This window comes from Carcharodon carcharias, chromosome 1 (genome assembly GCF_017639515.1).
Source record: "Carcharodon carcharias isolate sCarCar2 chromosome 1, sCarCar2.pri, whole genome shotgun sequence".
Taxonomy (NCBI): domain Eukaryota; kingdom Metazoa; phylum Chordata; class Chondrichthyes; order Lamniformes; family Lamnidae; genus Carcharodon; species Carcharodon carcharias.
Genome location: NC_054467.1, coordinates 214718761 through 214743872, shown reverse-complemented (window position 1 = coordinate 214743872; position 25112 = coordinate 214718761). Strand labels below are relative to the sequence as shown.

General features: G+C 43.3%; 1 protein-coding gene across 1 annotated transcript in view; it reads right to left on the bottom strand.

Annotated features, from left to right (window-relative positions):
* Positions 1–13882, bottom strand: part of nars1 (asparaginyl-tRNA synthetase 1) — a 36005-nt gene extending 22123 nt beyond the window's left edge. Inside the window, exons 1-4 of the mRNA XM_041198753.1 lie at positions 13690–13882; positions 6306–6388; positions 6140–6205; positions 3123–3215 (exon numbers count right to left, since the gene is read on the bottom strand). Of these exons, the coding sequence (XP_041054687.1) occupies positions 3123–3215; positions 6140–6205; positions 6306–6388; positions 13690–13735 (288 nt within the window). The 5' untranslated portion in view covers positions 13736–13882. The remainder of the gene's footprint in view (positions 1–3122; positions 3216–6139; positions 6206–6305; positions 6389–13689) is intronic.
* Between the last annotated feature and the right edge of the window lie 11230 nt (positions 13883–25112).

Genomic DNA, 25112 nt, shown 5'->3' with positions numbered 1-25112 from the left:
TCCGCCGATGCTGCCAGACCTGCTGAGTTTTTCCAGGTAATTCTGTTTTTGTTTTGGATTTCCAGCATCCGCAGTTTTTTTGTTTTTATCGTTTGTCCTGATGTTTGTATTTCACACATCTCCAATTCCATCTACCTCACCTCAGCCTTATATTTTTTTCTATTCCCTTTTCTCTCATTACTAGTTTCTTTTTGAAAGCATCCAAGCTATGTGCCTCAAACACTTCATTCAGTAGTGAGTTTCACATGTTAATCACTGAATAAAGAAATTTCTCCTGATTTCCGTATTTGACCCTAGCCTTCGATTCTCTCAAGTGGAAACACTCTCTCCAGAACTACCCAATCCAAACTATTCATAATTTTTAAGATCTCTATACGGTTTCCCCAATGTCTTCTCTATTCTAAAGAAAAGGGTCCCAGCCTTTTCAATCTTTTCCAATAGAGGTAATCTCTCAGTTGTGTTACCATCCTTATAAATCTTTTTATGCGCTCTATCCAGTGCATTTTATAGTATCGAGACCATAACTATGCATAGCCCTCTAACACAGTCTGGCCAGGGTCCTATATAGGCTTAACATAACTTTCGAATTCATAACCATAAGAAGCAATCTCAAAGCATTTTTAATTGCTTTGCGAATCTGCAGTGTTGCTGTTGATGAATTGTTCACCTGTATCCCTGAATCTCTTCGCTCTTCTACCCCATTCAGCTTCTTATTTTCTAAGGTGCAGGTGATGTTCCTACTTTTCCTACCAAAGAGAGACTTCAAGCCAAATGTACAGAGGATATATGACATGGAACATAGTCAATAATGTATATTCATCATAGCTGCTGCTCAACAGTTACTGTGACTTGAGATAGCAACTACCTCCAAAACTTCTTCACTGTGCATATTAGTTTACTTGTGGAAATTACTGAAAATGGGCAGATTGCAGATAATTTCCAACAATGTTACTGTAAAACTCTAATCTCCTCTTCACACCATCTTCATGAAAGACAAAAATTATGCTACAGAAATGAGGCAGTCTTGTTAAATTTTTCATAGAGTTAGAAACTAGTTGGGTAGGAACATTTAATGACCATCATGTTGGGATTTAAACTACAAAGAAAACACATCACTGATGCCATATATTCTGATCTAGCAGAAAGGAGATGGGCAAATGCAAAACCAGTGAGGCAAAAAAATGGCTACCTGCTTAGAGAGCAACCACAGTAGTTAAAGTTGTGAAGAAAGTCACAATTCTGATTGAGAGAAAAGGCCACAGGGTAGAGCATTAGACTGTTATCTTTAAGAAGCATGTACAGCAAAATTAAACCCACATTAACACAATCCAACACTAATGTTTAGGATAGTTCAAGATCTTTTCAGAGTCTTATTCTAGATTTTTTCTTTAAACACTAGTTAGTTGAGGCCTACTTTTTGTTCATGCAAAGTCTTGAGTCTTAACAGATTCAAGAAAATAATCTGCTCCTCATTTTTTAGTGTTGGAATTCTTTAACTTAAAACACAGATCTACAGACAACACAGCTGCAACTTTCACATTTTTCTATGGGTTTTCACAAAACAATGTTAGAACATAATTGTTCAACTTATCACAATGCAGAAAAGTGTTTTACTAAAACTAGACAAGTGAACTCATAGCATTGTGTTGCATTTCTGGCACCTGCATTTTTCCAATTTTTCTCACTCCAATCCCAGGAGTGCAATATAAATGTTGAGACTAACTTCAATTGTAGAAAGAAAAGCTCTAAGAGATCAAATTATTCATAGAGGTTTTATTGAGTGGTGGCTGCAGCAAAACTGACTTTTGGAAAACAAAAAGCATTTTTTTTGCACAGTTATCTGAAGTGCAGGGAAAACCAGCTTTAGAAGAAAACAATTAATGAATTTTTTTCCATATTATTCATCCTACTGGACAAAAGGCTGCCAATTAATACTTAATGAGTACGTGTCCACACTGCAAAATAATTAAGGCATCAGTTCAAATTATCTAAATTCACTATCTAAAATCCACACAGCTGTTAATGAAAGCAATAAATTTCATCCTATAGGCACAAGCTAAATTTAAACGAACACAACCACTGATTAAATATTTTTCCTTCAACAATATTCTGTCTAAATTAAAAGTATTGGCATTAAGCTTGGCTCAGTGGTAGACCACGCACTTCAATCAGAAAATCATGGGATGAAGTGCCACTCCAGAGACTCAAGGCCAATATCTGGATGGACACTCCAGAGCAGTGCTGCACTGTCGGAGCTGCATTCTTTTGGGGTGAGATGTTAAAATCAAGATCTGCCCTCTCTCCCAGGCAGACATCAAAGATTATGTGGCACCATTCCCTTAGTGCCCTGGACAATATTTTTCCTTCAAGTAATAATGGATTATCTGGTCATTCATATCATTGCTGAATGTGGAACATAGCTGTGTGTAAGTTGGTTATTACATTTACCTACGTTGCCACAGCAACCACTTCATTATCTGAAACATGAGTGTTGGTACTTAATTTATCATGAAACACTTTTGGATGTCCTGCAGTTATGAAAAGCGTTATGTAAATGCTAGAATTTTTTTAAAGGCTAAAGTCTGAACAAGCTACGGTGGCCACAAATTCCATCTTCAACCAATTATCTCCCCCTAAAAATAACCTTGTTTTGAATATTTTGGAGAACAGTATACAAGAAATTTGACACATGAGATGTGCCAAGTGTAGTCTGCTTGGGAGGAGCACACGACTTTGAACCTATGGTTGCCTAAGCTTTACATTGGGGCTTTTCCTCATCTCATATCTGGGTCTGTTGTAGACTAACTGATAAAAGATTTAATACTAGCACAACTCCACTATTGTATCATGCAACTGCCAGGATGAGAGAAAGTGAACTGGATGGACCTTGTCTAGCAATTCTCATGCCCTACCTCTGCAATATGTTCCTGTTATTTGCTGAATGCACAGAATGGCTGTTAGTTGCCTGTACAAAAATCACTGCACCTCAAAAGCACTTGGGAAATACCTTTACAAAGTAAGGTGTTACACAAAGGCAAGCATGAATCAATTGAAATTTTGGGCATCCAATGCAGGAAAGATGCTAATGAGAAGAGCACAAAATAAATAATGATTTTTCTTACCTCCCTTTTTTCTTTCGATTCATTCTTCATTTGATCCCGTTGCCAGAGCTTTTTAACGTTTTTCATTTGTGATTTTGATATAACTTCCCAGCGCTTAAAAAAAATTTAAAATGTTAAATGCAGTCATGTGATTACATACTATTGTAGTAATACAGTGATGTTACCACAGTAAAAGGACAAATTTCCAGCAGTGCAATCATTGCTTCTCGTCTGCTCAATCTGCAACTGCAGTGACTTAATTACTTCCAAGCAAACCAAAACAAATACCCCAAGGTACAAAGTTTTTCCAATCTCTAATCTTTATCCAAATGAAACAGCATAGTTGCTACACCCTGAAAAACGTTAACGATTTTAGACTACTATCATGCCTCCCGAGTGTTTCTCCTGTAAATATAAATTTAGGCCTTTGAGCCTCTCTTATAACTTGGTCACTTAAAGACCAGAATCATCTTGGTTAATGAATCCTTGTTAATTTTTACCTTTTTCAGAGGTGGATGACCAAAACTGCAAGCAATATACTGGAATTGAACTATAAATTGCCAGCATGACTTGCTCTGATTGGTAGTTCAATGGTTTGCTGATGTATGTAGCACCAGTTTGACTTATAATAGCTTCAAAATGGGCTGCATTTTACACTCCCCCACTGGCAGGTTTGAAGGGGCAAGTATAATTTAGCATTCCTGCCAATTATTCACCCACCCAGTCTGAAACTTTACGGAGGCAGGGGAGGCGTTGGGTGATTCGCCCACTCAAGTGCTTTCTGGGGCCCAAAAGTGGCCAATTAATGGCAACTTAAGAGCCTCATTCCACCTCTGCAGGTATTTTAGCCATGGCGAGGGAAGGAAAGTGCAGGGGGTGGCAGCCCACACTATGTGAGGTCAGCAGCTTTACCTGTACAGGCTACTGGGGAAAGGGTTGCGGGGGCAGGGGGGGGGGAGACTTTCTTTGCAGGCCCCCCTGAGCCTGTTGGAGGTTTCAATCATCACCTCCCCACCCCGCCACTCCTCCTTTACTCTCTGCCCCGGCTTCTCAAACTTGAACCCCCACCCCCCTCACCCGGGCCGCAGTCTGGATGTGCCAAATCTCAGACTTACCTCTGGGTCTGGGCTCCTCAGTGTCAGCTCTGGCTGTTGTCCCAACACCAGTGGCTCTCCTGACTGGTGCTGCTGGAACTATAGAACTGACGGACATCCAAATGGCCGGTAGCTCTCTAAGGCAGGGCTTCCTCCCGGGATAGGGATGGAAGTCCTGCCTTGAAGCAATTACGGCTGCTTCCTACTTCAAATTGCTGCAGGGCAGCTGGTGGGATTGCGGGTGGGCTCTCCATGTCCTTTTAACTGAGAAGGTTGGGGAGGGGATGGGAGAGGCCAAGGATGTCTCATTAAATCCAGCTCAATGACTAGCTGATTTCAGGAATATAACCAATTATCACTCTCGATCGTTTCGGATCTTTCACCACCAGTGGGAATGGCATGGAATTTCTGCTTTGATTCTGAACCTTTAAGTTTTACTTTAGTTAATTTTGTTGTAAAAATCATTTTGGCTAGGCCAATTTGTCTGTGTATATTTTAGTAGCGCCACCATTTTAAAGGAAGAGAACTGATTGCATCCAAGTGGAATGTCACAATAGAGGGGCCTCTCACTGAATCCTCTCCTTTGAGATTTTTTTTACCCTGAAAGGGTAAGCACTTGTCTGTATCCTGTGGTTTACCTAAATTAATCTAAATCAGAATGTTTTCAATAAGTTTTAGAGTTTTAAAGGTGTGGGTTAGAAGGCTCAAGATTTTTAAAAGTTCAAGAACTGAATTAGGTTGAAGAAAGGTTAAGCTATTTTATATCCAAGTAGAAGTGAAGATTGTACATGCCAAGTTATTTTAAGAGGCAAGTTTCTAAGCAGAGAAATATTGTGTAACAGTCAAAAGTAAAATAGACGTTATGTAAAAGATTAGATACAGTTGAGAAGATGCCAACTAAAAAAGCAACCAGTCACCACAAAGGTCAAAAGGTGAAACAAGAACATCACCGAGGAAAGCACAACACCCAAAGTCACATTCAGTCTACTATCCAAGCAAAGAGGTTATATAATTTTATACACACATTGTCCAAGGAGTAATTCAAAAATCGGAAGTTGACCAATGTATTGCAAATAGACAGTGAACTTAAGCTCACTGTAATTTTGCATACTGAATGTTAGCTTGTTGTAATTAATCTATTCACATATTAGTCATCACTAAATTAAAATCACCAATATGAAATGGAGCAATGGCTTAAATCATATTTTAGTGTTAGTCAAATAGCATCAGCAATGCATCTTTGGCTTAATCTTTAATGTCTCTGGAAAGAAATAATTAAGTCACATTTCACTCAGCATTGGGAATCATCTGGTGCCTCAAGAAGAATGGTTAAATCTCAATTTAATATACATAAGATGTATATCATTTCTGGGGGCCAGTTAGTTCAGTTGGCCAAACATCTAGTGTGTGGTTCAGAATAATGCCAATAGCGCGAGTTTGAATGCCATTCCAGCTGAGATAGATATGAGACCTGCCTTCACTGCTCCTGAGAATGGAAGGCAATGGCAAATCACCACTGAGAAAAGCTACCAAGGAAACGGCTCAGGGTGAAGCATCAGTGGACAATGAGTCAAGAACCCATCTTGGACAGAACACACATATTATGCATATGGAAATAGAATAGAAATTAGATGAAGCAGATATACAAGACATATAGGTTCAAAGATAAATACATATATATCCATTGATTCACTTCAACTCATGCATTACCTTGGACCTTCCCAATACACCATTTGCAAAATGCATTCAGGTTTTCTACAGGTCAATTGCAGCCTCCAACTCTTGCTCTAATCAAGATTACAGGCCAGAAATCAAACATGGAGCTTTATGCTGCTTGTTTCCAGGACAGAATGCTACTATTGATCTAACCTCAATACCTTGAATAATCAGATAGATCATTTTGAATGTAAATATTGATGAAAGCACCTTTAGACTTGGAATTACCTCATCTTCCTTTTGGGAATCCACATAGATAGTTGGGAATGGTTCCTTCCCTGCTGCTTGTAAGGCCTAAAAAAAATGTGCAGAAACAGAATCAATTCACAAGCTACAGACATTTTCAATAAAACAAAGAATTTCTTTTAATAGCTATCACTGACTGAAAATTTACCCGAAGGGCTGTCTTAAATGGTTTGTCCTTTGTTCCTGTTCCAGTTGCATCATCTCCTTCTTGACCAGAGACATACAATTCATCTGTAATATATTAAAGTTAAAAATCTTATTTTTGCAGATAGAAATGCCAGAGGCTTATACCCTTGTGAACATGCATCTGAAAAAAGGCCTGCATTTATACAGTATCCAATAACATCCTCAGTAACACCAAGTTTTTCATGTCCCATAAATTACTTCAAACTGCAGTGATTGTTTTTATGTAAGTTTTGCAACAACACCGTACCCAATAAGATCACAGAAACAGCAATAAGATGAATAATCAATGAAGCAATTTGTGCTGCTGTTGATTGAGGGAAAAATAATGGCCAGGACACTGGAGAAGTAGTAACTCCTCCTCCAATTGTGCATGAGATCCTTAACATCCACATAAAACACCAAAAACACCCGATTTAAAAACAAAGGGATATAACACTAATGTTGCAGATTCCCTTATTTCTGCACTAAAATCAGTCTAGATTATATGGTCAATGGATATGGTAACGTAGTAGCTATATTACTGGACTTAAAGCAATTCAAATGCTTGAACTAATGATCAAAGGACACGCTCAAATCCCAATTAATTAATTAATTAAGGAAAAAAGTTTGCTTCAGTAGTGGCTACTATGAATCTATAAGATTGTCATAAGAGCCCATCTGGTTCACCAATCTCCTATCGAGAAGGAAATCTGCTGTCCTAAGCCATCTGTTGTCCAGTCTGGTCTGCATGTGACTCCAGACCCACAGCAATATGGCTGACTCTGAACTGACCCCTGAAATGGCCTGGACCCAGGTACTGGACAGCACAGTCTGTATTATAAATGGGTTGCTCTTCTTACCACAGCTGTTAAGTTGTGGAAGAATCAAACATTTTACTGAAGAGATATAAATGATTGTTACTGTAACCCAAATATAAACCAACTAGGTTAATCAGTCAATGTACCAAAAAACCTCTATGCTTACTTTCTCAAAATACACATACATTACAAGAAATGGATGTTTCAGCAACAACTTGTATTTTATTTGTTTTCAGAACATGAGCATTGTTGGTTAGGCCAGCATCTATTGTACAAACCTAATTGCCCTGGAGAAGGTACTAATGAGCCACATTCTTGAACCACTGCAGTCCATGCGGTGTAGGTATGCTTACAGTGCTGTTTGGAAGGGAGTTCCAGAACTTTGACCCAGTGACAGTGAAGGAACAGCAATATAGCTCCAAGTCAGGATATTGTGTGGCTTGGCGGAGAGCCTGCAATGTTGGTGTTCCCATGCATCTACTGACCTTGTCCTTCTTCCAGGTAATAGAGGTCAGGGGTTTGAAGATGCTGTTGAAAGAACCTTGGGTGAGTTGCTGCAATGCACAAGAGTCAGATGGTCTAGAAGGAACCTACTTAGCCCGTTGAGTCCAGTTCAAGACTCCGTAGAGCAATTGAGTTAGGCCCTTTTCACCGCTCTATCCCCACAGCCATGCAAGTTTATTTCCCATAAGTGTCTATCGAATTCTCTTTGGAAATCATCGATCCTTTTCACTTCCAGAAGGTCTGCAGACCGAGAATTGTAAATGCAAGTCTGTGTCTAATTAATTGCTGTATTTCAGTACGTAACATTTTTGCTGATTTATAAAAGTTTCATCACATTATAATTATGATAGGAGTAGGGAAAGAGTATGAATCAGAGTTATGCTATTGTTCACCAGCAACTCAAAACTGAAAACAACATCTAATATGTTTATTATGTTCTAAAATTGCAGGTTTGATGGGTTAAAAGGATCTCCTCCTCTCACAGAGACATGCATTTTCACAGGTACTTGCAGTGCTTTGGTTCTTCGCTCAAGTGGCCTTTTCTCATATGCAAACCCAGACAACTGCAATGCTCTACTGCCAGTCATATTGAAACTAGCTAAACGAAACAGATTGAGGATTGAATCAGATTCCCTCTGTATGGTTCTGTTACTCACTATCCCTTTACTAACTGGTCCTTTGAGAGAACAATTAAATAACATACCTAAACCCCCGAGATACTACTTTGACTCTCCAAGATCAGAACTAAATCCGTTGTACCAATCTAACATATGTTCTAAATGATCATGCCACTGACTGGATGTATTGTACAGACAATATACCCAGTCTTAACAAGAGAAAACACGCTTCATTCCTGTCAACATTTCAGTTTCCAATCCAATGTTTAATCAGCTAGTCATTGAGTTCCTTCTCTTTTTTTTAAAGAATAGGGTAACCTTTCATATAACCATTCCAAATAGCTTCTGCCTTTTAATTCAATAAACAGTACTGTGGGTGTACCTACACCACATGGGTTGCAGCGCTTCAACAAGGCAGCTCACCATCACCTTCTTGAGGGCAATTATGCATGGGCAATAAATACTAATCTAGTCAGCAACGCCGTCAGATGAAAGAATAAAAAAGAAAACTGGCTATTTTCAGTTGAGGTAGTTTGTTAATTTAACACTGGTGTTCTCTACTTCTGTGATAACTTAATAAATAGTGTCAATAGATGTAGGCTATCTGTGCTTTTTGCCACGATAAATGCCTTGATCATGGTCATCTGGGAACATCATTATAATTACACTTTGCACATTATAACCCAGATTCATGCTGATTATGCTTTTCTTAATGTTTTCTGCAACATAACTATCCTCTGAAGGAATGCTTTCCAAATATGACAGCTTTATCAAGTTGTTTTAGAGCTTTAAAAAAAAGCCTGTACTATCTCATAATCAAACGCCCTCGAGATGTTTCCCAACACTTGGTTCGTTGAACAGCTAACAAAATCACATTAAATAATTGCAGTCGTTATTAATTTTAAAATGTAAAAGTTTTTTTTCACGGCATGTGGGCATCACTGCCAAGACCAGAGTTTGCTGCCCATCTCTAACAGCTCTCAAGAAGGTGGTGGTGAGATACCTTCTTGAACCACTGTGTCCATTTGGTGCAGAAACATGATATATTTCCAAGTCAGGATTGTGCATAGCTTGGAGGGGAACTCGCAAGTGCTGGTGCCCCCATGCATCTGCTGCCCTTGTCCTTCTAGGTGGTAGAGGTTGCATTTTGAAAAGTGCTGTCGAAGGAGCCTTGGTAAGTTGCTATAGTGCATCCTGTAGATGTTACACACTGCTGCCACTGTGTGTCAGTGGTGGAAGGAATGAACCTTTAAGGTGGTGGATGCGGTGCCAATCATGCAGGCTACTTTGTCTTAGATGGGGTGGAAATTCTTGAGTGCTGTTAGAGCTGCACTCATCCAGGCAAGTGGAGAGTTTTGTGCCACAGAATTTCCAGCCTCGGATCTTCTCTTGTAGTCACAGTATCTATATGGCTGGTCCAGTTCAGTTTCTAATCAATGGTAACCCCCAGGATGTTGATAGTGGGGATTCACTTTATACATTAATGATCTAGATGAAGGAACTGAGGGCATCCTGGCTAAGTTTGCAGATGATACAAAGATAGGTGGAGGGACAGGTAGTATTGAGGAGGCGGGGAGGTTGCAGAAGGATTTGGACAGGTTAGGAGAATGGGCAAAGAAGTGGCAGATGGAATACAACATGGGCAAGTGTGAGGTCATGCACTTTGGTAGGAAGAATAGAGCCATTGACTATTTTCTAAATGGGGAGAGAATTCAGAAATCTGGAGTACAAAGGGACTTGGGAGTCCTAGTCGAGGATTCTCTTAAGGTTAACTTACAGGTTGAGTCAGTAGTTAGGAAGGCAAATGCAATGTTGGCAATTATTTCAAGAGGACTAGAATATAAAAGCAGGGATGTGCTGCTGAGGCTTTATAAGGCTCTGGTCAGACCACATTTAGAATATTGTGAACAATCCTGGGCCCCGTATCTCAGGAAGGATGTGCTGGCCCTGGAGAGGGTCCAGAGGAGGTTCACGAGAATGATCCCAGGAATGAAAGGCTTAACACATGAGGACTCTGGGTCTATATTCGATGGTTTTAAAAGGATGAGGGGGGATCTGATTGAAACTTACAGAATACTGAAAGGCCTGGATAGAATGGACGTGGGGAAGATGTTTCCATTAGTAGGAGTGACTAGGACCTGAGGGCACAGCCTCAGAGTAAAGGGAAGACCTATCAGAACAGAGATGAGAAGAAACTTCTTTAGCCAGCGGGTGGTGAATCTATGGAATTCATTGCCACAGAAGGCTGTGGAGGTCAGGTCATTGAGACTGAGATAGATAGGTTCTTGACTGGTAAAGGGATCAAAGGTTATGGGGAGAAGGCAGGAGAATGGAATTGAGAAACTTATCAGCTATGATTGAATGGCGGAGCAGACTCAACGGGCCGAATGGCCTAATTTCTGCTCCAATGTCTTATGGTCTTATGATTCAGCGATGGTAATGCCAGTGAATTGGTTGGAGTCAGACCTAGCATAAAGAAAAATGGTTGTGAATGTTGGCGGTAAATCATCTCAGTTCCAGGGCATCACTGCAGGAGTTCCTCAGGGTAGTGTCCTAGGCCCAACCATCTCCAGCTGCTTCATGAATGACCTTCCTGCCATCATAAGGTCAGAAGTGGGGGTGTTCACTGATGATTGCTCCATTCGTGACTCATCAGATATTGAAACAGTCTATGTCCAAATGCAGCAAGACCTGGGCAATGTCCAGGTTGGGATGACAAGTGGCAAGTAACATTCGCGCCATGCAAGTGCTAGGCAATGGCCATCCCCAATGAGAGAATCTAACCATCATCTCTTGGCATTCACTGGCACTACCATCATTGAATCCCCGACTATCAATATCCTAGAGGTTACCTTTGGCCAGAAAGTGAACTGGACTAGCCAAGATTGTGATGAAATGCTCTCCATTTGCCTGGAAGAGTGCAGTTCCAACAACATTCAGGAAACTTGACACCATTCAGGACAAAGCAACTGTCTGATTGGCACCACATCCAGGAACATTCACTCCCTTCACCACCAATGCACACGGTAGCAGCAGTGTGTATCATCTACAAGATGCACTGCAGGAGTTCACCAAGGTTTCTCCAACAGCACCTTCCAAACCCACAAGCACTATCACCTAGTAGGACAAAGGCAGCAGATACATGGGAACACCACCACCTGGAAGTTCCCCTCCTAGACACTCACCACCCTGACTTGGAAAACTATCACCTTTCCTTCACAGTTGCTGGGTCAAAATATTGGAACTTCCTCCCCAACAGCAGTGGGTGTACCTACACCACAGACTGCAGTGGTTCAAGGAGGCAACTCACCTTCTCAAAGACAATTTTTTTATTTATGGGATGTGGGCGTCACTGGCTGGGTCAGCATTGATTGTCCATCCCTACTTACCCTTGAGAAGGTGGTGGTGAGCTGCCTTCTTGAACCACTGCAGCTCGCGTGGTGTAGATACACCCACAGTGCTGTTAGGGAGGGAGTCCAGGATTCTGACCCAGCGGCAGTGAAGGAACGGGGATATATTTCCAATTCAGGATGGTGAGTGGCTTGGAGGGGAACTTTCAGGTGGTAGTGTTCCCATGTACCTGCTGCCCTTGTCCTTCTAGATGGTGGTGGTCATGGATTTGGATGCTGTTGCCTAAGGAGCCTTGATGAGTTTCTGCAGTGGATCTTGTAGATTGCACACACTGCTACTACTGTGCGTCAGTGGGGGAGGGAGTGAATGTTTGTGGAAGGGGTGCCAATCAAACAGACAAAGGGGGCTGCTTTGTCCTGGATGGTTAGATTCTCTCTGTTGCAGATGGTCATTGCCTGGCACTTGTGTGGCGCAAATGTTACTTGCCACTTGTCAGCCCAAGCCTGGATATTACCAGGTCTTGCTGCATTTGGACATGGACTGCTTCAGTGTCTGAAGAGTTACAAATGTTACTGAATATTGTGTAATCATCAGCAAACATCCTGAGTTCTGACCTTACAATGGAAGGAAGGTCACTGATAAAGCAGCTGAAGATGGTTGGGCCTAGGAGACTACCATGAAGAACTCCTCCAGCCATGTGGCCACCTCCCTACACACTTGGTATGACTCCAAATAATGAACAGCTTTCTCCCAGCTCCCACTGACTTCAATTTTATTCGGCTCCTTCATGACACACTTCTCAAGCTTGATGTCTTGATATCAAGGGCAGTCACTCTCATCCACCTCTTGAATTCACCTGTCTGCATTTGTACCAAGGGTGTAATGAGGTCAGGAGTTGACCGGCCATGACTGAACCCAAATTCAGCATCAGTGGGCAGGTTAATTAAGATTATTTAATAAAATTAAGCAATTTTTCCATCTGCAACTTTGCAGGAAAAGGAAACACATTGAAACTAGTCAGTAAAGAGTGGGTTGTCTTATGAGGAAAAGTTAGACAGACTGGACTTGTTTCTACTGGAGTTGAGAAGAGCGAGGGGAGACTTGATTGTATGTAAGATCCTGAACAGTCTTGACAAGGTGGACGTGGAAAGAATGTTTCCTCTTCTGAATGAATCCAGAGCTAGGGTACACTGTTTTCAAATTAGAGGTGGTCCTTTTAGGACAGAGTTGAGGAGAATTTTTTTCTCTCAACGGGTGTGCGACTTTGGAACTCGCTGCCTCAGGTGGTGTTAGAGGTGGGGTCTTGAATATTTTTAAGGCGGAGGTAGATAGATTCTTGTTAGGCACACCACACCAACCGGGGTGAGGGGCACCCACACCACACCAATCAGGTGGTGGGGGGCATCCACACCACACCAACTGAGGGGAGAGGGCGCCCACCACTACCCTGACCGGGGTGGGGGGGCACCCACACCATACTAAGTGAGTGGGGTATCTGCACCACACCAACCAGCTTGAACTGGCTGGGTGGCACACCTAGTTTGTGCCAGCTAGGTGGGCACACCAGTTTGTGCCAGGTAAGTGGGTGCCAAATCCCTGGTTTGTATGGGGTGAGTGTGCCCCTCAACTCTATCTAGAACCCTCATAATTTTATGTACTTCACAATGTGTGTTTGTCATCCCATCTGGTGCTGAGGGTGACAGCCCGAGCTGCAGCCCTATCATCTGGTCTCACGTCCAGTTCGCCCTGTGGAACCGAAACCAAAACTCCAGGTGGTGCTTTCCACACTGACAGGGGTGGGGAGCATTTCAGCACTGTCTAGTCCTACAATATACCATCTGGGGCTCCCACACCACACCAACCGGGGAGGCGGGGGGGGGGACACCCACACCGCGCACCAACCGGGGAGGCGGGGGGGGGGGGGGGGCCCCCACACCGCACCAACCGGGGAGGCGGGGGGGGGCACCCACCCACACCGCACCAACCCGGGAGGGGCCCCCACGCCGCACTAACGGGGGTTGATTGGCGGGGCGGGAGTGAGGGGTCACCGAAGCTCCGCGGCGGATCTGCTCCTTACCCAGCGACAGGTTCGCTGACTCCTGAATGATGTCCCCGGATGACATTTTAAAGCTTCCAGTTCTTTTCACAACCTTCTGGGCTCCCCTGGGCTGCCAATTTACTCGCTCTCAGGAACACCGGCAATACGGTACCACCGCGGTTTCTGGCCGTCTCGCCGGCCGCTGACCAAAGAAGAGAATGGAGGGTGGGGCGAGACTTAGCCCCCGCCCCCCCGCCCCGGTCCCTACCCCATCTCCGAGTCTGATTGGATAGAATGGCCCCCTCGGCATGACGCAGAATGTCAGTCAGAGCCCGCGCCTGCGCAGCGCTGAGCTTGCCGCGGCTGATTGCATCAGAGTCAGGGAGGCGAGAACGGGGCGGGATTGCGTCAGACAGGGCAGAGCTTTAATAACCCTGGCTGCATGGGGAAAATCAGAGGGAGAACACGGTAGACAATACAACAGGCAAACTGGGCCCAGCCAGGTAGTGCTGGTGTTTATCCTCCACATGAGTGCCAGTGTCAAAGTCTCCTGCCCCACACCCACTATGTGTGGTCCACATGGTCCCTTACTGCAGCTACACTAACCCTTTACCAGCATCAGCCGTTGGCTGGGAGCATTCTCACCTTAAGCTGGGCCATCAGTACAACTCCAGAAACATGAGCACTGCAGTAACGAGATGTATTGTCCCTCCCTCCAGTCAATCACTCATCATGTGATACAGTTACAGTGGGGGGAGCTTCGACCGGGTAATCCTGTGGGGGTGAGGGGCTTCCGACGGGGAGATTACATCGAGCGTGCAAGCACCTCTACATGTCTCCTTAATAAAGCTAAGCCTTTTCTTCACCAAACCTGCTGCCCCATCAAGTCATTACATTTGGCGACATGGGTAAAAACAATTTTTGCCGTGCACTTCGCCCTGATTGCTGTGAGTAAAACAAAGTTAAGAAAAATACTTATCAGTCATGGAGTTGTTTGGAAGATTCGATCCATGCAAAGCTAACATTGAAGATGGGAGTCAATATATTGAGTGCCCCGCATTTTAGTTCGTCGTGAACAAAATGACCGCCGAAGAAAAACATAAAGCTATCCTAACATGTGGAAGCAAAACATATAACCTGATTCGAAACCTGACTGCTCCGAACGGGCCCAGTTCTAAGTCGTACAGTGAGTTTGTGGAAATTGCACTTTCAACACAAACCGTCTGTGATCATGCAGTGCTTCAAGTTTAATTTGAGAGTTTGTGCCCTGGGAGAGTCCATTACCACCTTCATGGTGAATCTAAAACAGATAGCTGAATACTGTGAGTTTGGGGATAACTCGAATGACATGCTGCGGGACAGACTTGTATACGGAGTCAAGGATGACGCCATACAGGGCTGCTTGCTAGCCAAATCTGACATTGATTTCAAGTGCACCCCGGAACTTTATCTCACCGTGGAAAGTGCCACGAAAGACTCGCAGGCTTTGCAGCATGTTGATAATGGCATCGTACATTATGTTGAGCGGGAACCTGCCACCGAGCATGATGTGAAAAACAGAACAGATTTTAAACGCGATTCTATGCCCAACTACACGAAGACTTAGGAAACCTGATGGTAACACGTCAGCTAATAAGATACGCATTTGCTACAGATGTGGAGGAAATCACAGACCAGACGTTTGTAGATTCAAAGAGGCAGAATGCAATAATTGCCACAGGAAAGGATACCTGGTTAGGCAGTGCAAAACAAAGGATAGGCAAACAGCAAAACAACAAACAAATCTATTTGAGTTAACTGATACAGCAAAGGCTGAGGCTGCTACCGCTGATGTATACTCTCTATACCTTGTGACCGCTGTTAAATCTGAGCTCATTACAGTGACAGTGCAAGTGAATGGCTAGCAATTGCAGATGGAGGTGGATACCGGTGCTTCAACTACTGTTGTTGGGGAGCACACGTTCAAGTACCTCAGTGAAGGGAGTCAGCCATTAACATTGGAGCAGACATTTGCCAAGCTGAGAACTTACACTGGAGAATCCATTCAGGTCAAAGGCATTGCTGCTGTCCCAGTTTGCTACAAACAGCAGACAGCCCAACCGCCTGTGATCATCGTAAAGGGGGAGGGGCCCAGTCTTTTGGGTTGAGATTGGCTGCAGAAAATAAAATTTGACTTGTCAGAAATATTCAATTTGAAGTCCGATAGAATTCCAGAACTCCAAAAAAATACAGAACTGTTTACAAGACAAATTGGGAAAACTGAAGGACATGCAAACTAAAATGCACGTCAATTCCCAGGCAAGACCACGTTTGTTCAAGGCCAGACCAGTGCCTTACTCACTAAAAGAAAAAGTGGAAGCAGACTTGTGCAGGTTGGAAAACCTGTGAATAATTTAGCCTGTCCAGTTTTCAGAGTGGGCCGTACCCATAGTCCCAGTTGTCGAGCCAGATCAGACTATACATATATGCGGTGACTACAAACAGTTAACAAAGTAGCAAAGTTAGACAAATACCCCATTCCTAGAATCGATCATTTGTATGCAAATTAGTCATATACAAAATTAGATGTGAGTCATGCTTAGCAGCAGTTGGAACTAGATAGCATGTCAAGAGAATACATGGCAATTAATACCCATAAAGGCCTCTACCAGTACACCCAATTACCTTTTGGAGTTTCATCAGCATGCACTATCTTTCAGCGAGCCATGGAGAGTCTCCTGAAGGGACTTCCACGTGTGGGCGTGTATTTGGATGACTTATCACTGGATTGACCGAAGCTGAACATTTAGCCAACCTTGAGGAAGGGCTGAGAAGATTTATGGAATCTGGTGTGCGTTTGAAGTGAGAAAAATGCACATTTCAAGCATCGGAGGTAACTTACCCTGGTCACAGAGTGGATGCCATGGGGTTGCATCCTGTTGAAGACAAGACCTAAGCAATTAAAGATGCACCATCACCCTTTAATGTGACAGAACCTAAACCTTTCCTAGGTATGATTAATTACTATGGACATTTCTTACCTAATCTACCCACTGTACTGGCACCACTACATTTGTTGCTGAGGAAGAACCACCACTGGTCATTGGGCTCACAGCAAGAAGAAGCCTTTGCAACAACGAAGAAACTGCTTCATTCATCATGCTTGCTGGCCATTCTATCACATCAAATGGAGGTTGGATCAGAAAGGCCCAGTAACTACATTTCAAGAACAGTTTCCCAAGCTGGAAAGGACTACTCTCAGTTGGAAAAAGAAGGATTATCGGTTGTATTTGGTGTCAAGAAGTTTCACGGGTGACATTTTACAATTGTGTCTGACCATAAGCCGCTGGCAGGTTTGTTCAGTGAAGACAAAGCTATTCCGCCTATAGCTTCATCAAGAATCCAATGTTGAGCTTGGATGCTATCAGCTTATGAGTACACATTTTTGTACTGCCCTGGCTCACATATCGCCAATTCAGAAGCACTTAGTCATCTTCTGTTACTGGGTAGCCTTGCCAATACAACCATTCCACAAGAGTTAGTGTTATTGTTAAATTTCTTAGATTCATTGCCTGTATGTGCCAAGCAGATCAGGAATTGAATGAACAGAGAACCAGTACTGTCAAAAGTCAAAGACTTTGTATACAAGGATGGCCAAAACACTTGTGTCTGATGACTTAGGACCATTTTATTCCCGAAACACTGAACTAAGTTGTCAAGGCAGAATTTTGCTGTGGGGTTCAAGAAGCGTGGTCCCATCACAGGGTAGAGAGTCACCCTTGGCAAAGCCCCTCAATGCACACTCAGGTATATTGAAGATGAAGGTGCTGGCACGTAACTACGTCTGGTGGCTAGGAATAGACAGTGACATTGAGAACATGGTTAAACACTGTTTCCTTTGCCAGCAACACTGGAAGCTCCCTATTTCAGCTTGTTTTCACCCATAGGAATGGCCTGGTCAACCTTGGGTTAGAGTGTACATTGACTATGTAGGACCATTTCTAGGCACCATGCACTCGATGCACATTCAAAATGGCTTGATGTCTATGAAGTAAAAACACCAACTTCAGGTGCAACTATTGAAAAGCTGTGTCATTCCTTCAGTATACATGGTTTACCTGAGATTATTGTTTCTGACAATGGAACACCTTGCTCCAGCATGAAATTTCAGAGATTCACAGACCTGAATGGTATCTGGCACATCAAGACTGCTCCCTGACATCCTTCATCCAATGATCTCACCGCAAGAGCTGTCCAGATATTAATGCTGATATGAAGAAGTTATCTGAAGGTACTCTGGATTCTTGCCTTTTCAGATTTCTCCTAATTTACCATACAAGATGACATACCACTACGGGCTCGACATCTTCAGAGTTATTGATGAAACGCTGTTATACTTGGTGTTTCCAGATCTAGAGGGGAAAGAGACACAGAGCAGAATAATCAAAAATTGAACCATGATCTACACAGCAAGGGTCATACGTTCCATGTAGGCGACCCTGTGCACGTGCGTAATTTTGGAAGTGGACCCTCTTGTTCTCCAAGAGCCATCATTTCAGAGACTGGCCCCTTATCTTTTCAGGTGCAAGTCGAAGATAGAATTGTATGGAAACATGTAGATCATATTAGAGTTAGAGAAACATCCCAAAGAATGCAAGATTAACCTGTGATTGATGTTTAGTTGCTGACTTCTGAGGTGTGTGATTGTCCGACAGCTCATATTCCAGACATATCTAACGAGTTGCTGAATTCAGAACCGCCCAGTTCCAACTATGTATCTCATGGTGGAGCTCCAGATCCCTTTAATCCTGTTCAGGAATCTCCTTCAGTAGAACTACGGTGGGCTTCAACTTTGCTGACAAGTGTACTATATGGTACTTCATCAAATGTCCATTTATACCACATTGAACGCATAACCCCCATCAACCCTTTCTGTTATCTCAATCAAGTTTGTTAAACTCAGTTCCACCACCTCCAGCATGATGCCACCATCAGGCACATCTTTCCTTTCCCTTTCAGCATTTTGAAAGGACGGTTCCCTCTGTGACACCCTGGGTCACTCCTCAATGGCCCCCAACACTCTATCTCTTCTCATGGCAACTTTCCTTGCAAACACAGGAGATGTAACACCCACCTTTTTATCTCCTTGCCCCTCGCTGTCCAAAGTCCCAAACACCCCTTCCAGGTGAAACAGTGATTTATGTGCACTTCTTTCAATTTAGTCTCCTGTATTCACTGCTCACAGTGCAGGTCTGCTCTACATAGGGAAGACCAAACTCAGATTGGGTCTTCATTCAGTTTCCTTTGCATGTTTTGATTTTAATCTTGTTTCTGCTTTTGGATGGCAGTTGTTCCTTATTCTACAAATCACTATTCCTCTAGACACATATTTTGTTTCTTTCCAATACCACTCTCTTTGGTTCTGTCCCATCAACTATTATAATTTAATTTTTCCCAGCTTCTGCCCTATCACAGTCCTCCCCTTTTGTTCTTTTCCACCCTCCGCGATTTGACCCACTTAAAGTCTATGACATTTCTAACTTTTCCCAGTTTTGATGAAAGGTCATCAGCCTAAAATGTTAATCCTGTTTCCCTCTTCACAGTCGCTGCCAGAGCCTAGTATGTCCAGCATTTTCTGTTCTTATTTCAGAACGTAAGTTGTGAGAAGGATGAAAAGAGGCTCAAGGGGATTTAGACAGGCTAAGTGAGTGGGCAAGAGCATGGCAGGTGGAATATAAGGTGGGAAAATGTGAAATTATGCACCTTGGTAGGAAAAACAGAAATGCAGAGTATTTCTTAAATGGTGAGAGATTGGGAAGTTTAGATGTTCAAAGGGACCTGGGTGTCCTTATTCATAAGCCACTGAAAGCTAACATGCAGATACAACAAGCAATTAGGAAGGCAAATGATATGTTGGCCTTTATTGCAACAGGATTTGAGCACAGGAGTAAAGGAGTCTTGCTGCAATTGTATAGAGCTTTGATGAGATCGCACCTGGAGTATTGTGTACAGTTTTGGTCTCTTTTGCTAAGGAATGATATACTTGCCATAGAGGGAGTGCAACAAAGGTTCACCAGACTGATCCCTGGGATGACAGGCATATCCTATGAGGAAAGATTGAGGAGACTGGGCCTGTATTCTCTAGAGTTTGGAAGAATGAGAGATGATCTAATTGAAGAATTACAAGGCTCGACGGGTGAAAGGGCAAGAAGGATGTTTCCCCCCGCTGGGGAAACCAGGGTACACAATCTCAGAATAAGAGGAAGGCTATTTAGGACTGAGATGTGGAGGAATTTCTTCACTTAGAGAATGGCGAATCTTTGGAATTTTCTATCCCAGAAGGCTGCAGAGACTCAGCTATTAGGTATGTTCAAGACAGAGATTGATAGTTTTCCAGATATAAAAGATATCATGGGATATGGGGATTGTGCGGGAAAATGACATTCAGGTAGAAGATCAACCATTATCTAACTGAATGGCAGAGCAGTCTCAAAGGGGCCAAGTGGCCTACTCCTGCTCTTATGTTCATATGTTCCTAATTCAAAATTTATGTGTTTCCTGTGCTGTCCATCCCATTTAAGAGTGTAGATTTTGAGGAGATAAAATGTTTTAATTGAAGAAAAGAGCTGCTTCTGCCAAACAAGAACCCACTCAGTCACATAAACCCATTGTGGATTTGTGGTCTGAATTTTTTCTCCTTCTCCCACCATGTTTACTATTAGTTGTTAATACAGTTCATGCTTCTTGCAATTTCCAGTAAATATTTGCGGCATATATTTACTTATTGGCAGAGCAGTACAAATAGTTCTTGGGCGATTTACTGTCATCCAAACAACTTGAGGAGTGTAGGTACGTGGAAAAGTAGGAACGTGCTGTTTGATGTGATTTGCCAGTTGTTGGGACGTACGGCCTATGAACAGGGATTACACCAGCACTGAAATTCATATTCCACATTACTCATTCATGTGATAGGCAGAATGTCAATTTGGCTTGATGGTAGCATCGTGTTAGTGGAGAATATCACTCGTGTTTCTACTGAATAGTAACAGTGTGAAATGGCTAGCTTCACTTGTTGCTCAAATTTTGAGACACATTACCTTTCCAAGGTACTCTGAGGTAGACTAGGCACTTTTCTGGACTGAAATTGACGTTCTTAGGCTCATTCATGAGTTTTTGTGATATATGATTAGGGTAGCCATTAGCCCACAGGATGGCTTTGATGCGCCGTACTTCAGCATCAAGCTTTCATGGTGAGCATATGCTCAAGAGATATCACCGCTCACTCTCACACACACCATCACATCTCCATCTGGCCTCATCTCCTCGGGAGACGGCCTCCTCATCCTTCATCATCTTCAAGCCACTTGCACAGATTAACAGGTACCCTCACACACACCCTGGGATACCCTCATTCCCCAGTACAGGCCTCACTCTGCAGTTTCTTCCCTTGCCTAAGGCCACTTCTTCCCCCTACCCAAGCAAGCCCTAGACCTGCAGACATTGAAAACCCACCCCCGCCTTACAGCTGGTCTGGTAGGTAGTGACCTGCCTGTGAGCCTCTCTAAAAGTGATGTGGTGCTGCCTGCAATGCCCGGCGTTGATGACTGCAAGTGCTGCCTGAGGCAAGGTGGGCAAACAAACCTCAAAAGTCACAAGCGAAGTGCAGCTCACCGTTGCTTATGTACCGTTGTGAAACACATGGCCATGCAGTCACACCGACGTGCCTGGGTGATCCAGTGTGGGGGGGGTGGGGGGGGGCGGCCAGATGATGATTCCAGCAAGCAAGGTTAGTAATAAGATGCTAAAGTATTGAAATTAGTTTTCCAACATGTGGCGGCAGGAAACACAGTCCTCTATTGATGGGTGGAGCGGACGATCGCAAACTGTGAGCTGTGATCGCGAAGATGGCATAAACCCAATTTTTGGCCTTCTCACCATATTGTCCGCTCAGGCCGACCATGATGCCCGCCACCAATTGGACCGGATGATTCCATGCACCATTTTTTAAACTGCAATACTCCTGCAGTGCATTGGTAGCAACTGCTCTGATATTTGCCACTACTTCATTATGCCTACCAGTCATTACCAGGTTGACTACCAAATTTGTGGAGTCGTCCAACTGCAGAGCAAAATACTGGTTTCTAATGGCACGGTTCACATCATTGGTCATGCCATTAATTTGGCACAGCAATGTGTTCTTTGATAATGACACTAACTGACTTCTTTGGTGGCCCTTCCCTCCAAACACAGTTCTTTCAATTTCTGCAGTTGCAGGTTTTATTAGTTTATCTGCTATGGTGAGATTTTCTTGGCTTTGTAACTCATCAAGTGAGCCAATCCATGGTGTTACAGATTGTAGTGGAACATGATTCTGCTGCTTCTGATGGCCCAATGTGTCTCATGGATGCCCAGGTCTGAGCTACTAGATCGATTCTGATTGTCCTTATTTAAGTTAAAAAACATAGGGCAGAATTTTGCCGTCGGTGAGCAGGGGGCGGGGCCCACTCGCTGATGCGTAAACTGACGCGGGATGATGTTGGGCGGAACCCTCGATGTCATCCCAGTCCATTTAACTTTTCAGGAAGGCGGGGGCACAGCAAAATGAGCTGTGCGCCCACCGACCTGTCAATGGCCAATTGAGGCCATTGACAGGATCATTTAAAGAATTAAAGGACTTGCCTGTCCAACCTTAACGATGGCGGGCAGGCCAGGAGCCCCGGCGGCAATTAGAAAAAAACATGAAACCTCATCCACCGGCAGGATGAGGTTTCATGCAGGGTTCTAAAAAGTTTAATAAAGTTTTACTGTAATTCAAGAACATGTCCCATCTCATGTGACATTGTCACATGAGGGGGACATGTTCGGGATTTTTTTTTTCTATTTTTAATCTTTTTAAAAGTGTCAGCGCTCTCCCTGAGGCAGCACTTAGCCTCAAGGAGATGTGCGCTCTTTCGTGCGCATGTGCAAAAGACCGCACTCTTGCTTTTGGGAAATCCCCTGGCCAGCACAAGAAGCCCAGAGCGCTTCCCTCCGGATGTCACGCTGGGCGGTCCTTAATTGGCCTGCCCACGTAAAATGGCAGCGGGGCTCACTTCTCCGGCAGGGATCATCTCCCCACCTGGCGGAGATTGGGTCAGGCCCACCCGCCCGGCAGGCAGAAAATTCTGCCCATAGTATCAGAGCCATTCCTCTCTCCCTCAAACTGAATGTAAAATTTAATCATATTATGGTCATTGCTACTTAGGGGTGCGTTCACTGTGCGATCATTAATTATTCCCATCTCATTGCACAGTACCAGGTCTAGTATAACGTGCCCTCTGGTTGGCTCTAGAACATGGTGTTCTAAGAAATTACCCCAAAAACATTCAATGTACTCCACATGTAGATAAGCTTTGCCCATCTGACTTTTCCAGTCTTCATGTAAATTAAAATCTCCCATGATTATCGCTGTGCCTTTCTGGTAACCTGCCATTATTTCTTCCTTTTTGCCCCACCCTACCATGTGGTTACTATTAGGGTGCCTGTACACAATTCCCACAACTGACTTCTTGTCTTTACCATTTCTCAGCCCTACCCAAACCTCAAACCTGTTGGTCAATTGTAAAGGTTGAGGTTCCTGCACTTGTGCCCTCTGAGTCCCCTTACTTGCCTCACTCGCAATCACACTGTCCTGTCCCTGACCAAATCTGAAGACCCTATACTGAGAGGTGTGACTGTCTCATGGTACAAAGAATCCAGGTAACTCTCCCCCTCCCTGATGTGTTGCAGTGTCTGTAGTTCAGCCTCCAGCTCAAACTCTGAGCCAAAGATGCTCAAACTTCAAACACTTAAGAACATAAGAAATAGGAACAGGAATAGACCATTCGGCCCCTCAAGCCTGCTCCGGCATTCAATAAGATCATGGCTGATCTTCTTGTGTTTTGATTTCCACATTCCCATCTAACCCCAATAACTTTTGATTCCCTTGCCTAACAAGAATCTTTCTACCACTGCCTTAAAAATATTCAATGACCCCACTTCCGCCACCTTCTGAGGCAGAGAGCTCCAAAGTTGCACAACCCTCTAAGAGAAAAAAAATTCTTCTCATCTCCATCCTAAAAGGGTGACTCCTAATTTTAAAATAGTGGCTCCTTGTTCTGGACTCACCCATAACAGGAAACATCCCTTCAACATCCACCTTGTCAAGACCATTCATTATCTTGTATACTTCAATCAAATCACCCCTCACTGTTCTAAACTCCAGTGGAAGCAAGCCCAGTCTGACCAACCTTTCCTCATAAAACAACCCACTCATTCCAGGTATCAATCTAATATACCTCCATTGAACCACCTCTAATGCATTTACATCCTTCCTTAAATAAGGAAACCAAAACTGCACACAATATTCAAGGTCTTGTCTCACCAATGCCCTGTATAACTGACGAATAACATCCTTATTTTTATGTTGAATCCCTCTCGTGATAAAGGGCAGCATTTCATTAGCCTTCTCAACTACATGCTGTACCTGCATTCTAACATTTTGTGACTCATGTACTAGATCACCTAAATCCCTTGCACCTCAAAATTATGCAGCCATTCTCCATTTAAGTAATACTCTGCTTTTTGTTCTTCCTACCAAAGTGAACAACTTGACATTTTCACACATTAAACTTCATTTGCCAGATCTTTGCCCATTCACTCAACCTATTTAGATTCCTTTTACAACCACCTTGTGTCCTCTTTGCGTGTTTGTCCTAGATCAAACTGGCATCCAGGAGCTCCCACGTGTTGCAGCTGTGATATATCACCTGTCCTGACATCCTTAATTAGCTATTTAATTATTTTATTCAATTATATATTTTACTTGTGTTTTTATATATTTTATTAACCTTACCACCAGTTGCTAGACTATTTTGAACCTTAGGAATAGAATAAACCTTAGTCACTTACCAGATACTCACCAAATAACTGGCTTCTTCTCCTGTAGCAAAGTATGACCACTTCCTGAAGGCTGAGAAAGTTAAGAAAGCAGAAAGCAAAAGAGCACCTCTTTCCCTTCCTTCCCTAACTCCATTAATTACCCAACTTCCAGCACTATTCTAAGTCACACTTCCTCCAGTAAATCTTACCTAAAGCTCCTCCTTCTCCCTAGGCACCAAATTCCCACATTAAGCCCAATTCCTAAATACACTCACTCATCTCTGTCTCACTGAGTCCGCAGTCTCCCCTCACTGATCACGTGCCTCTTACATTTGTGATAGTTAGATTGGTGAGAGCAATGTCAAGCAGGTTTTTTCCTCTTGTTGGTTCTCTCACCACCTGCCACAGGCCCAGTCTGGCAGATATGTCCTTCAGGACTCAGACAGTTTGGTCAGTAATGTTACTGAGCCACTTTTCTTGATGGGCATTAACACTACAGTCATTCACAAACTGTAGATCGTGTATATCCATAGAGGTCAATTTAGTTTTGGCACGGATGCAACTGAGGTTAAAGAATTTTCTAT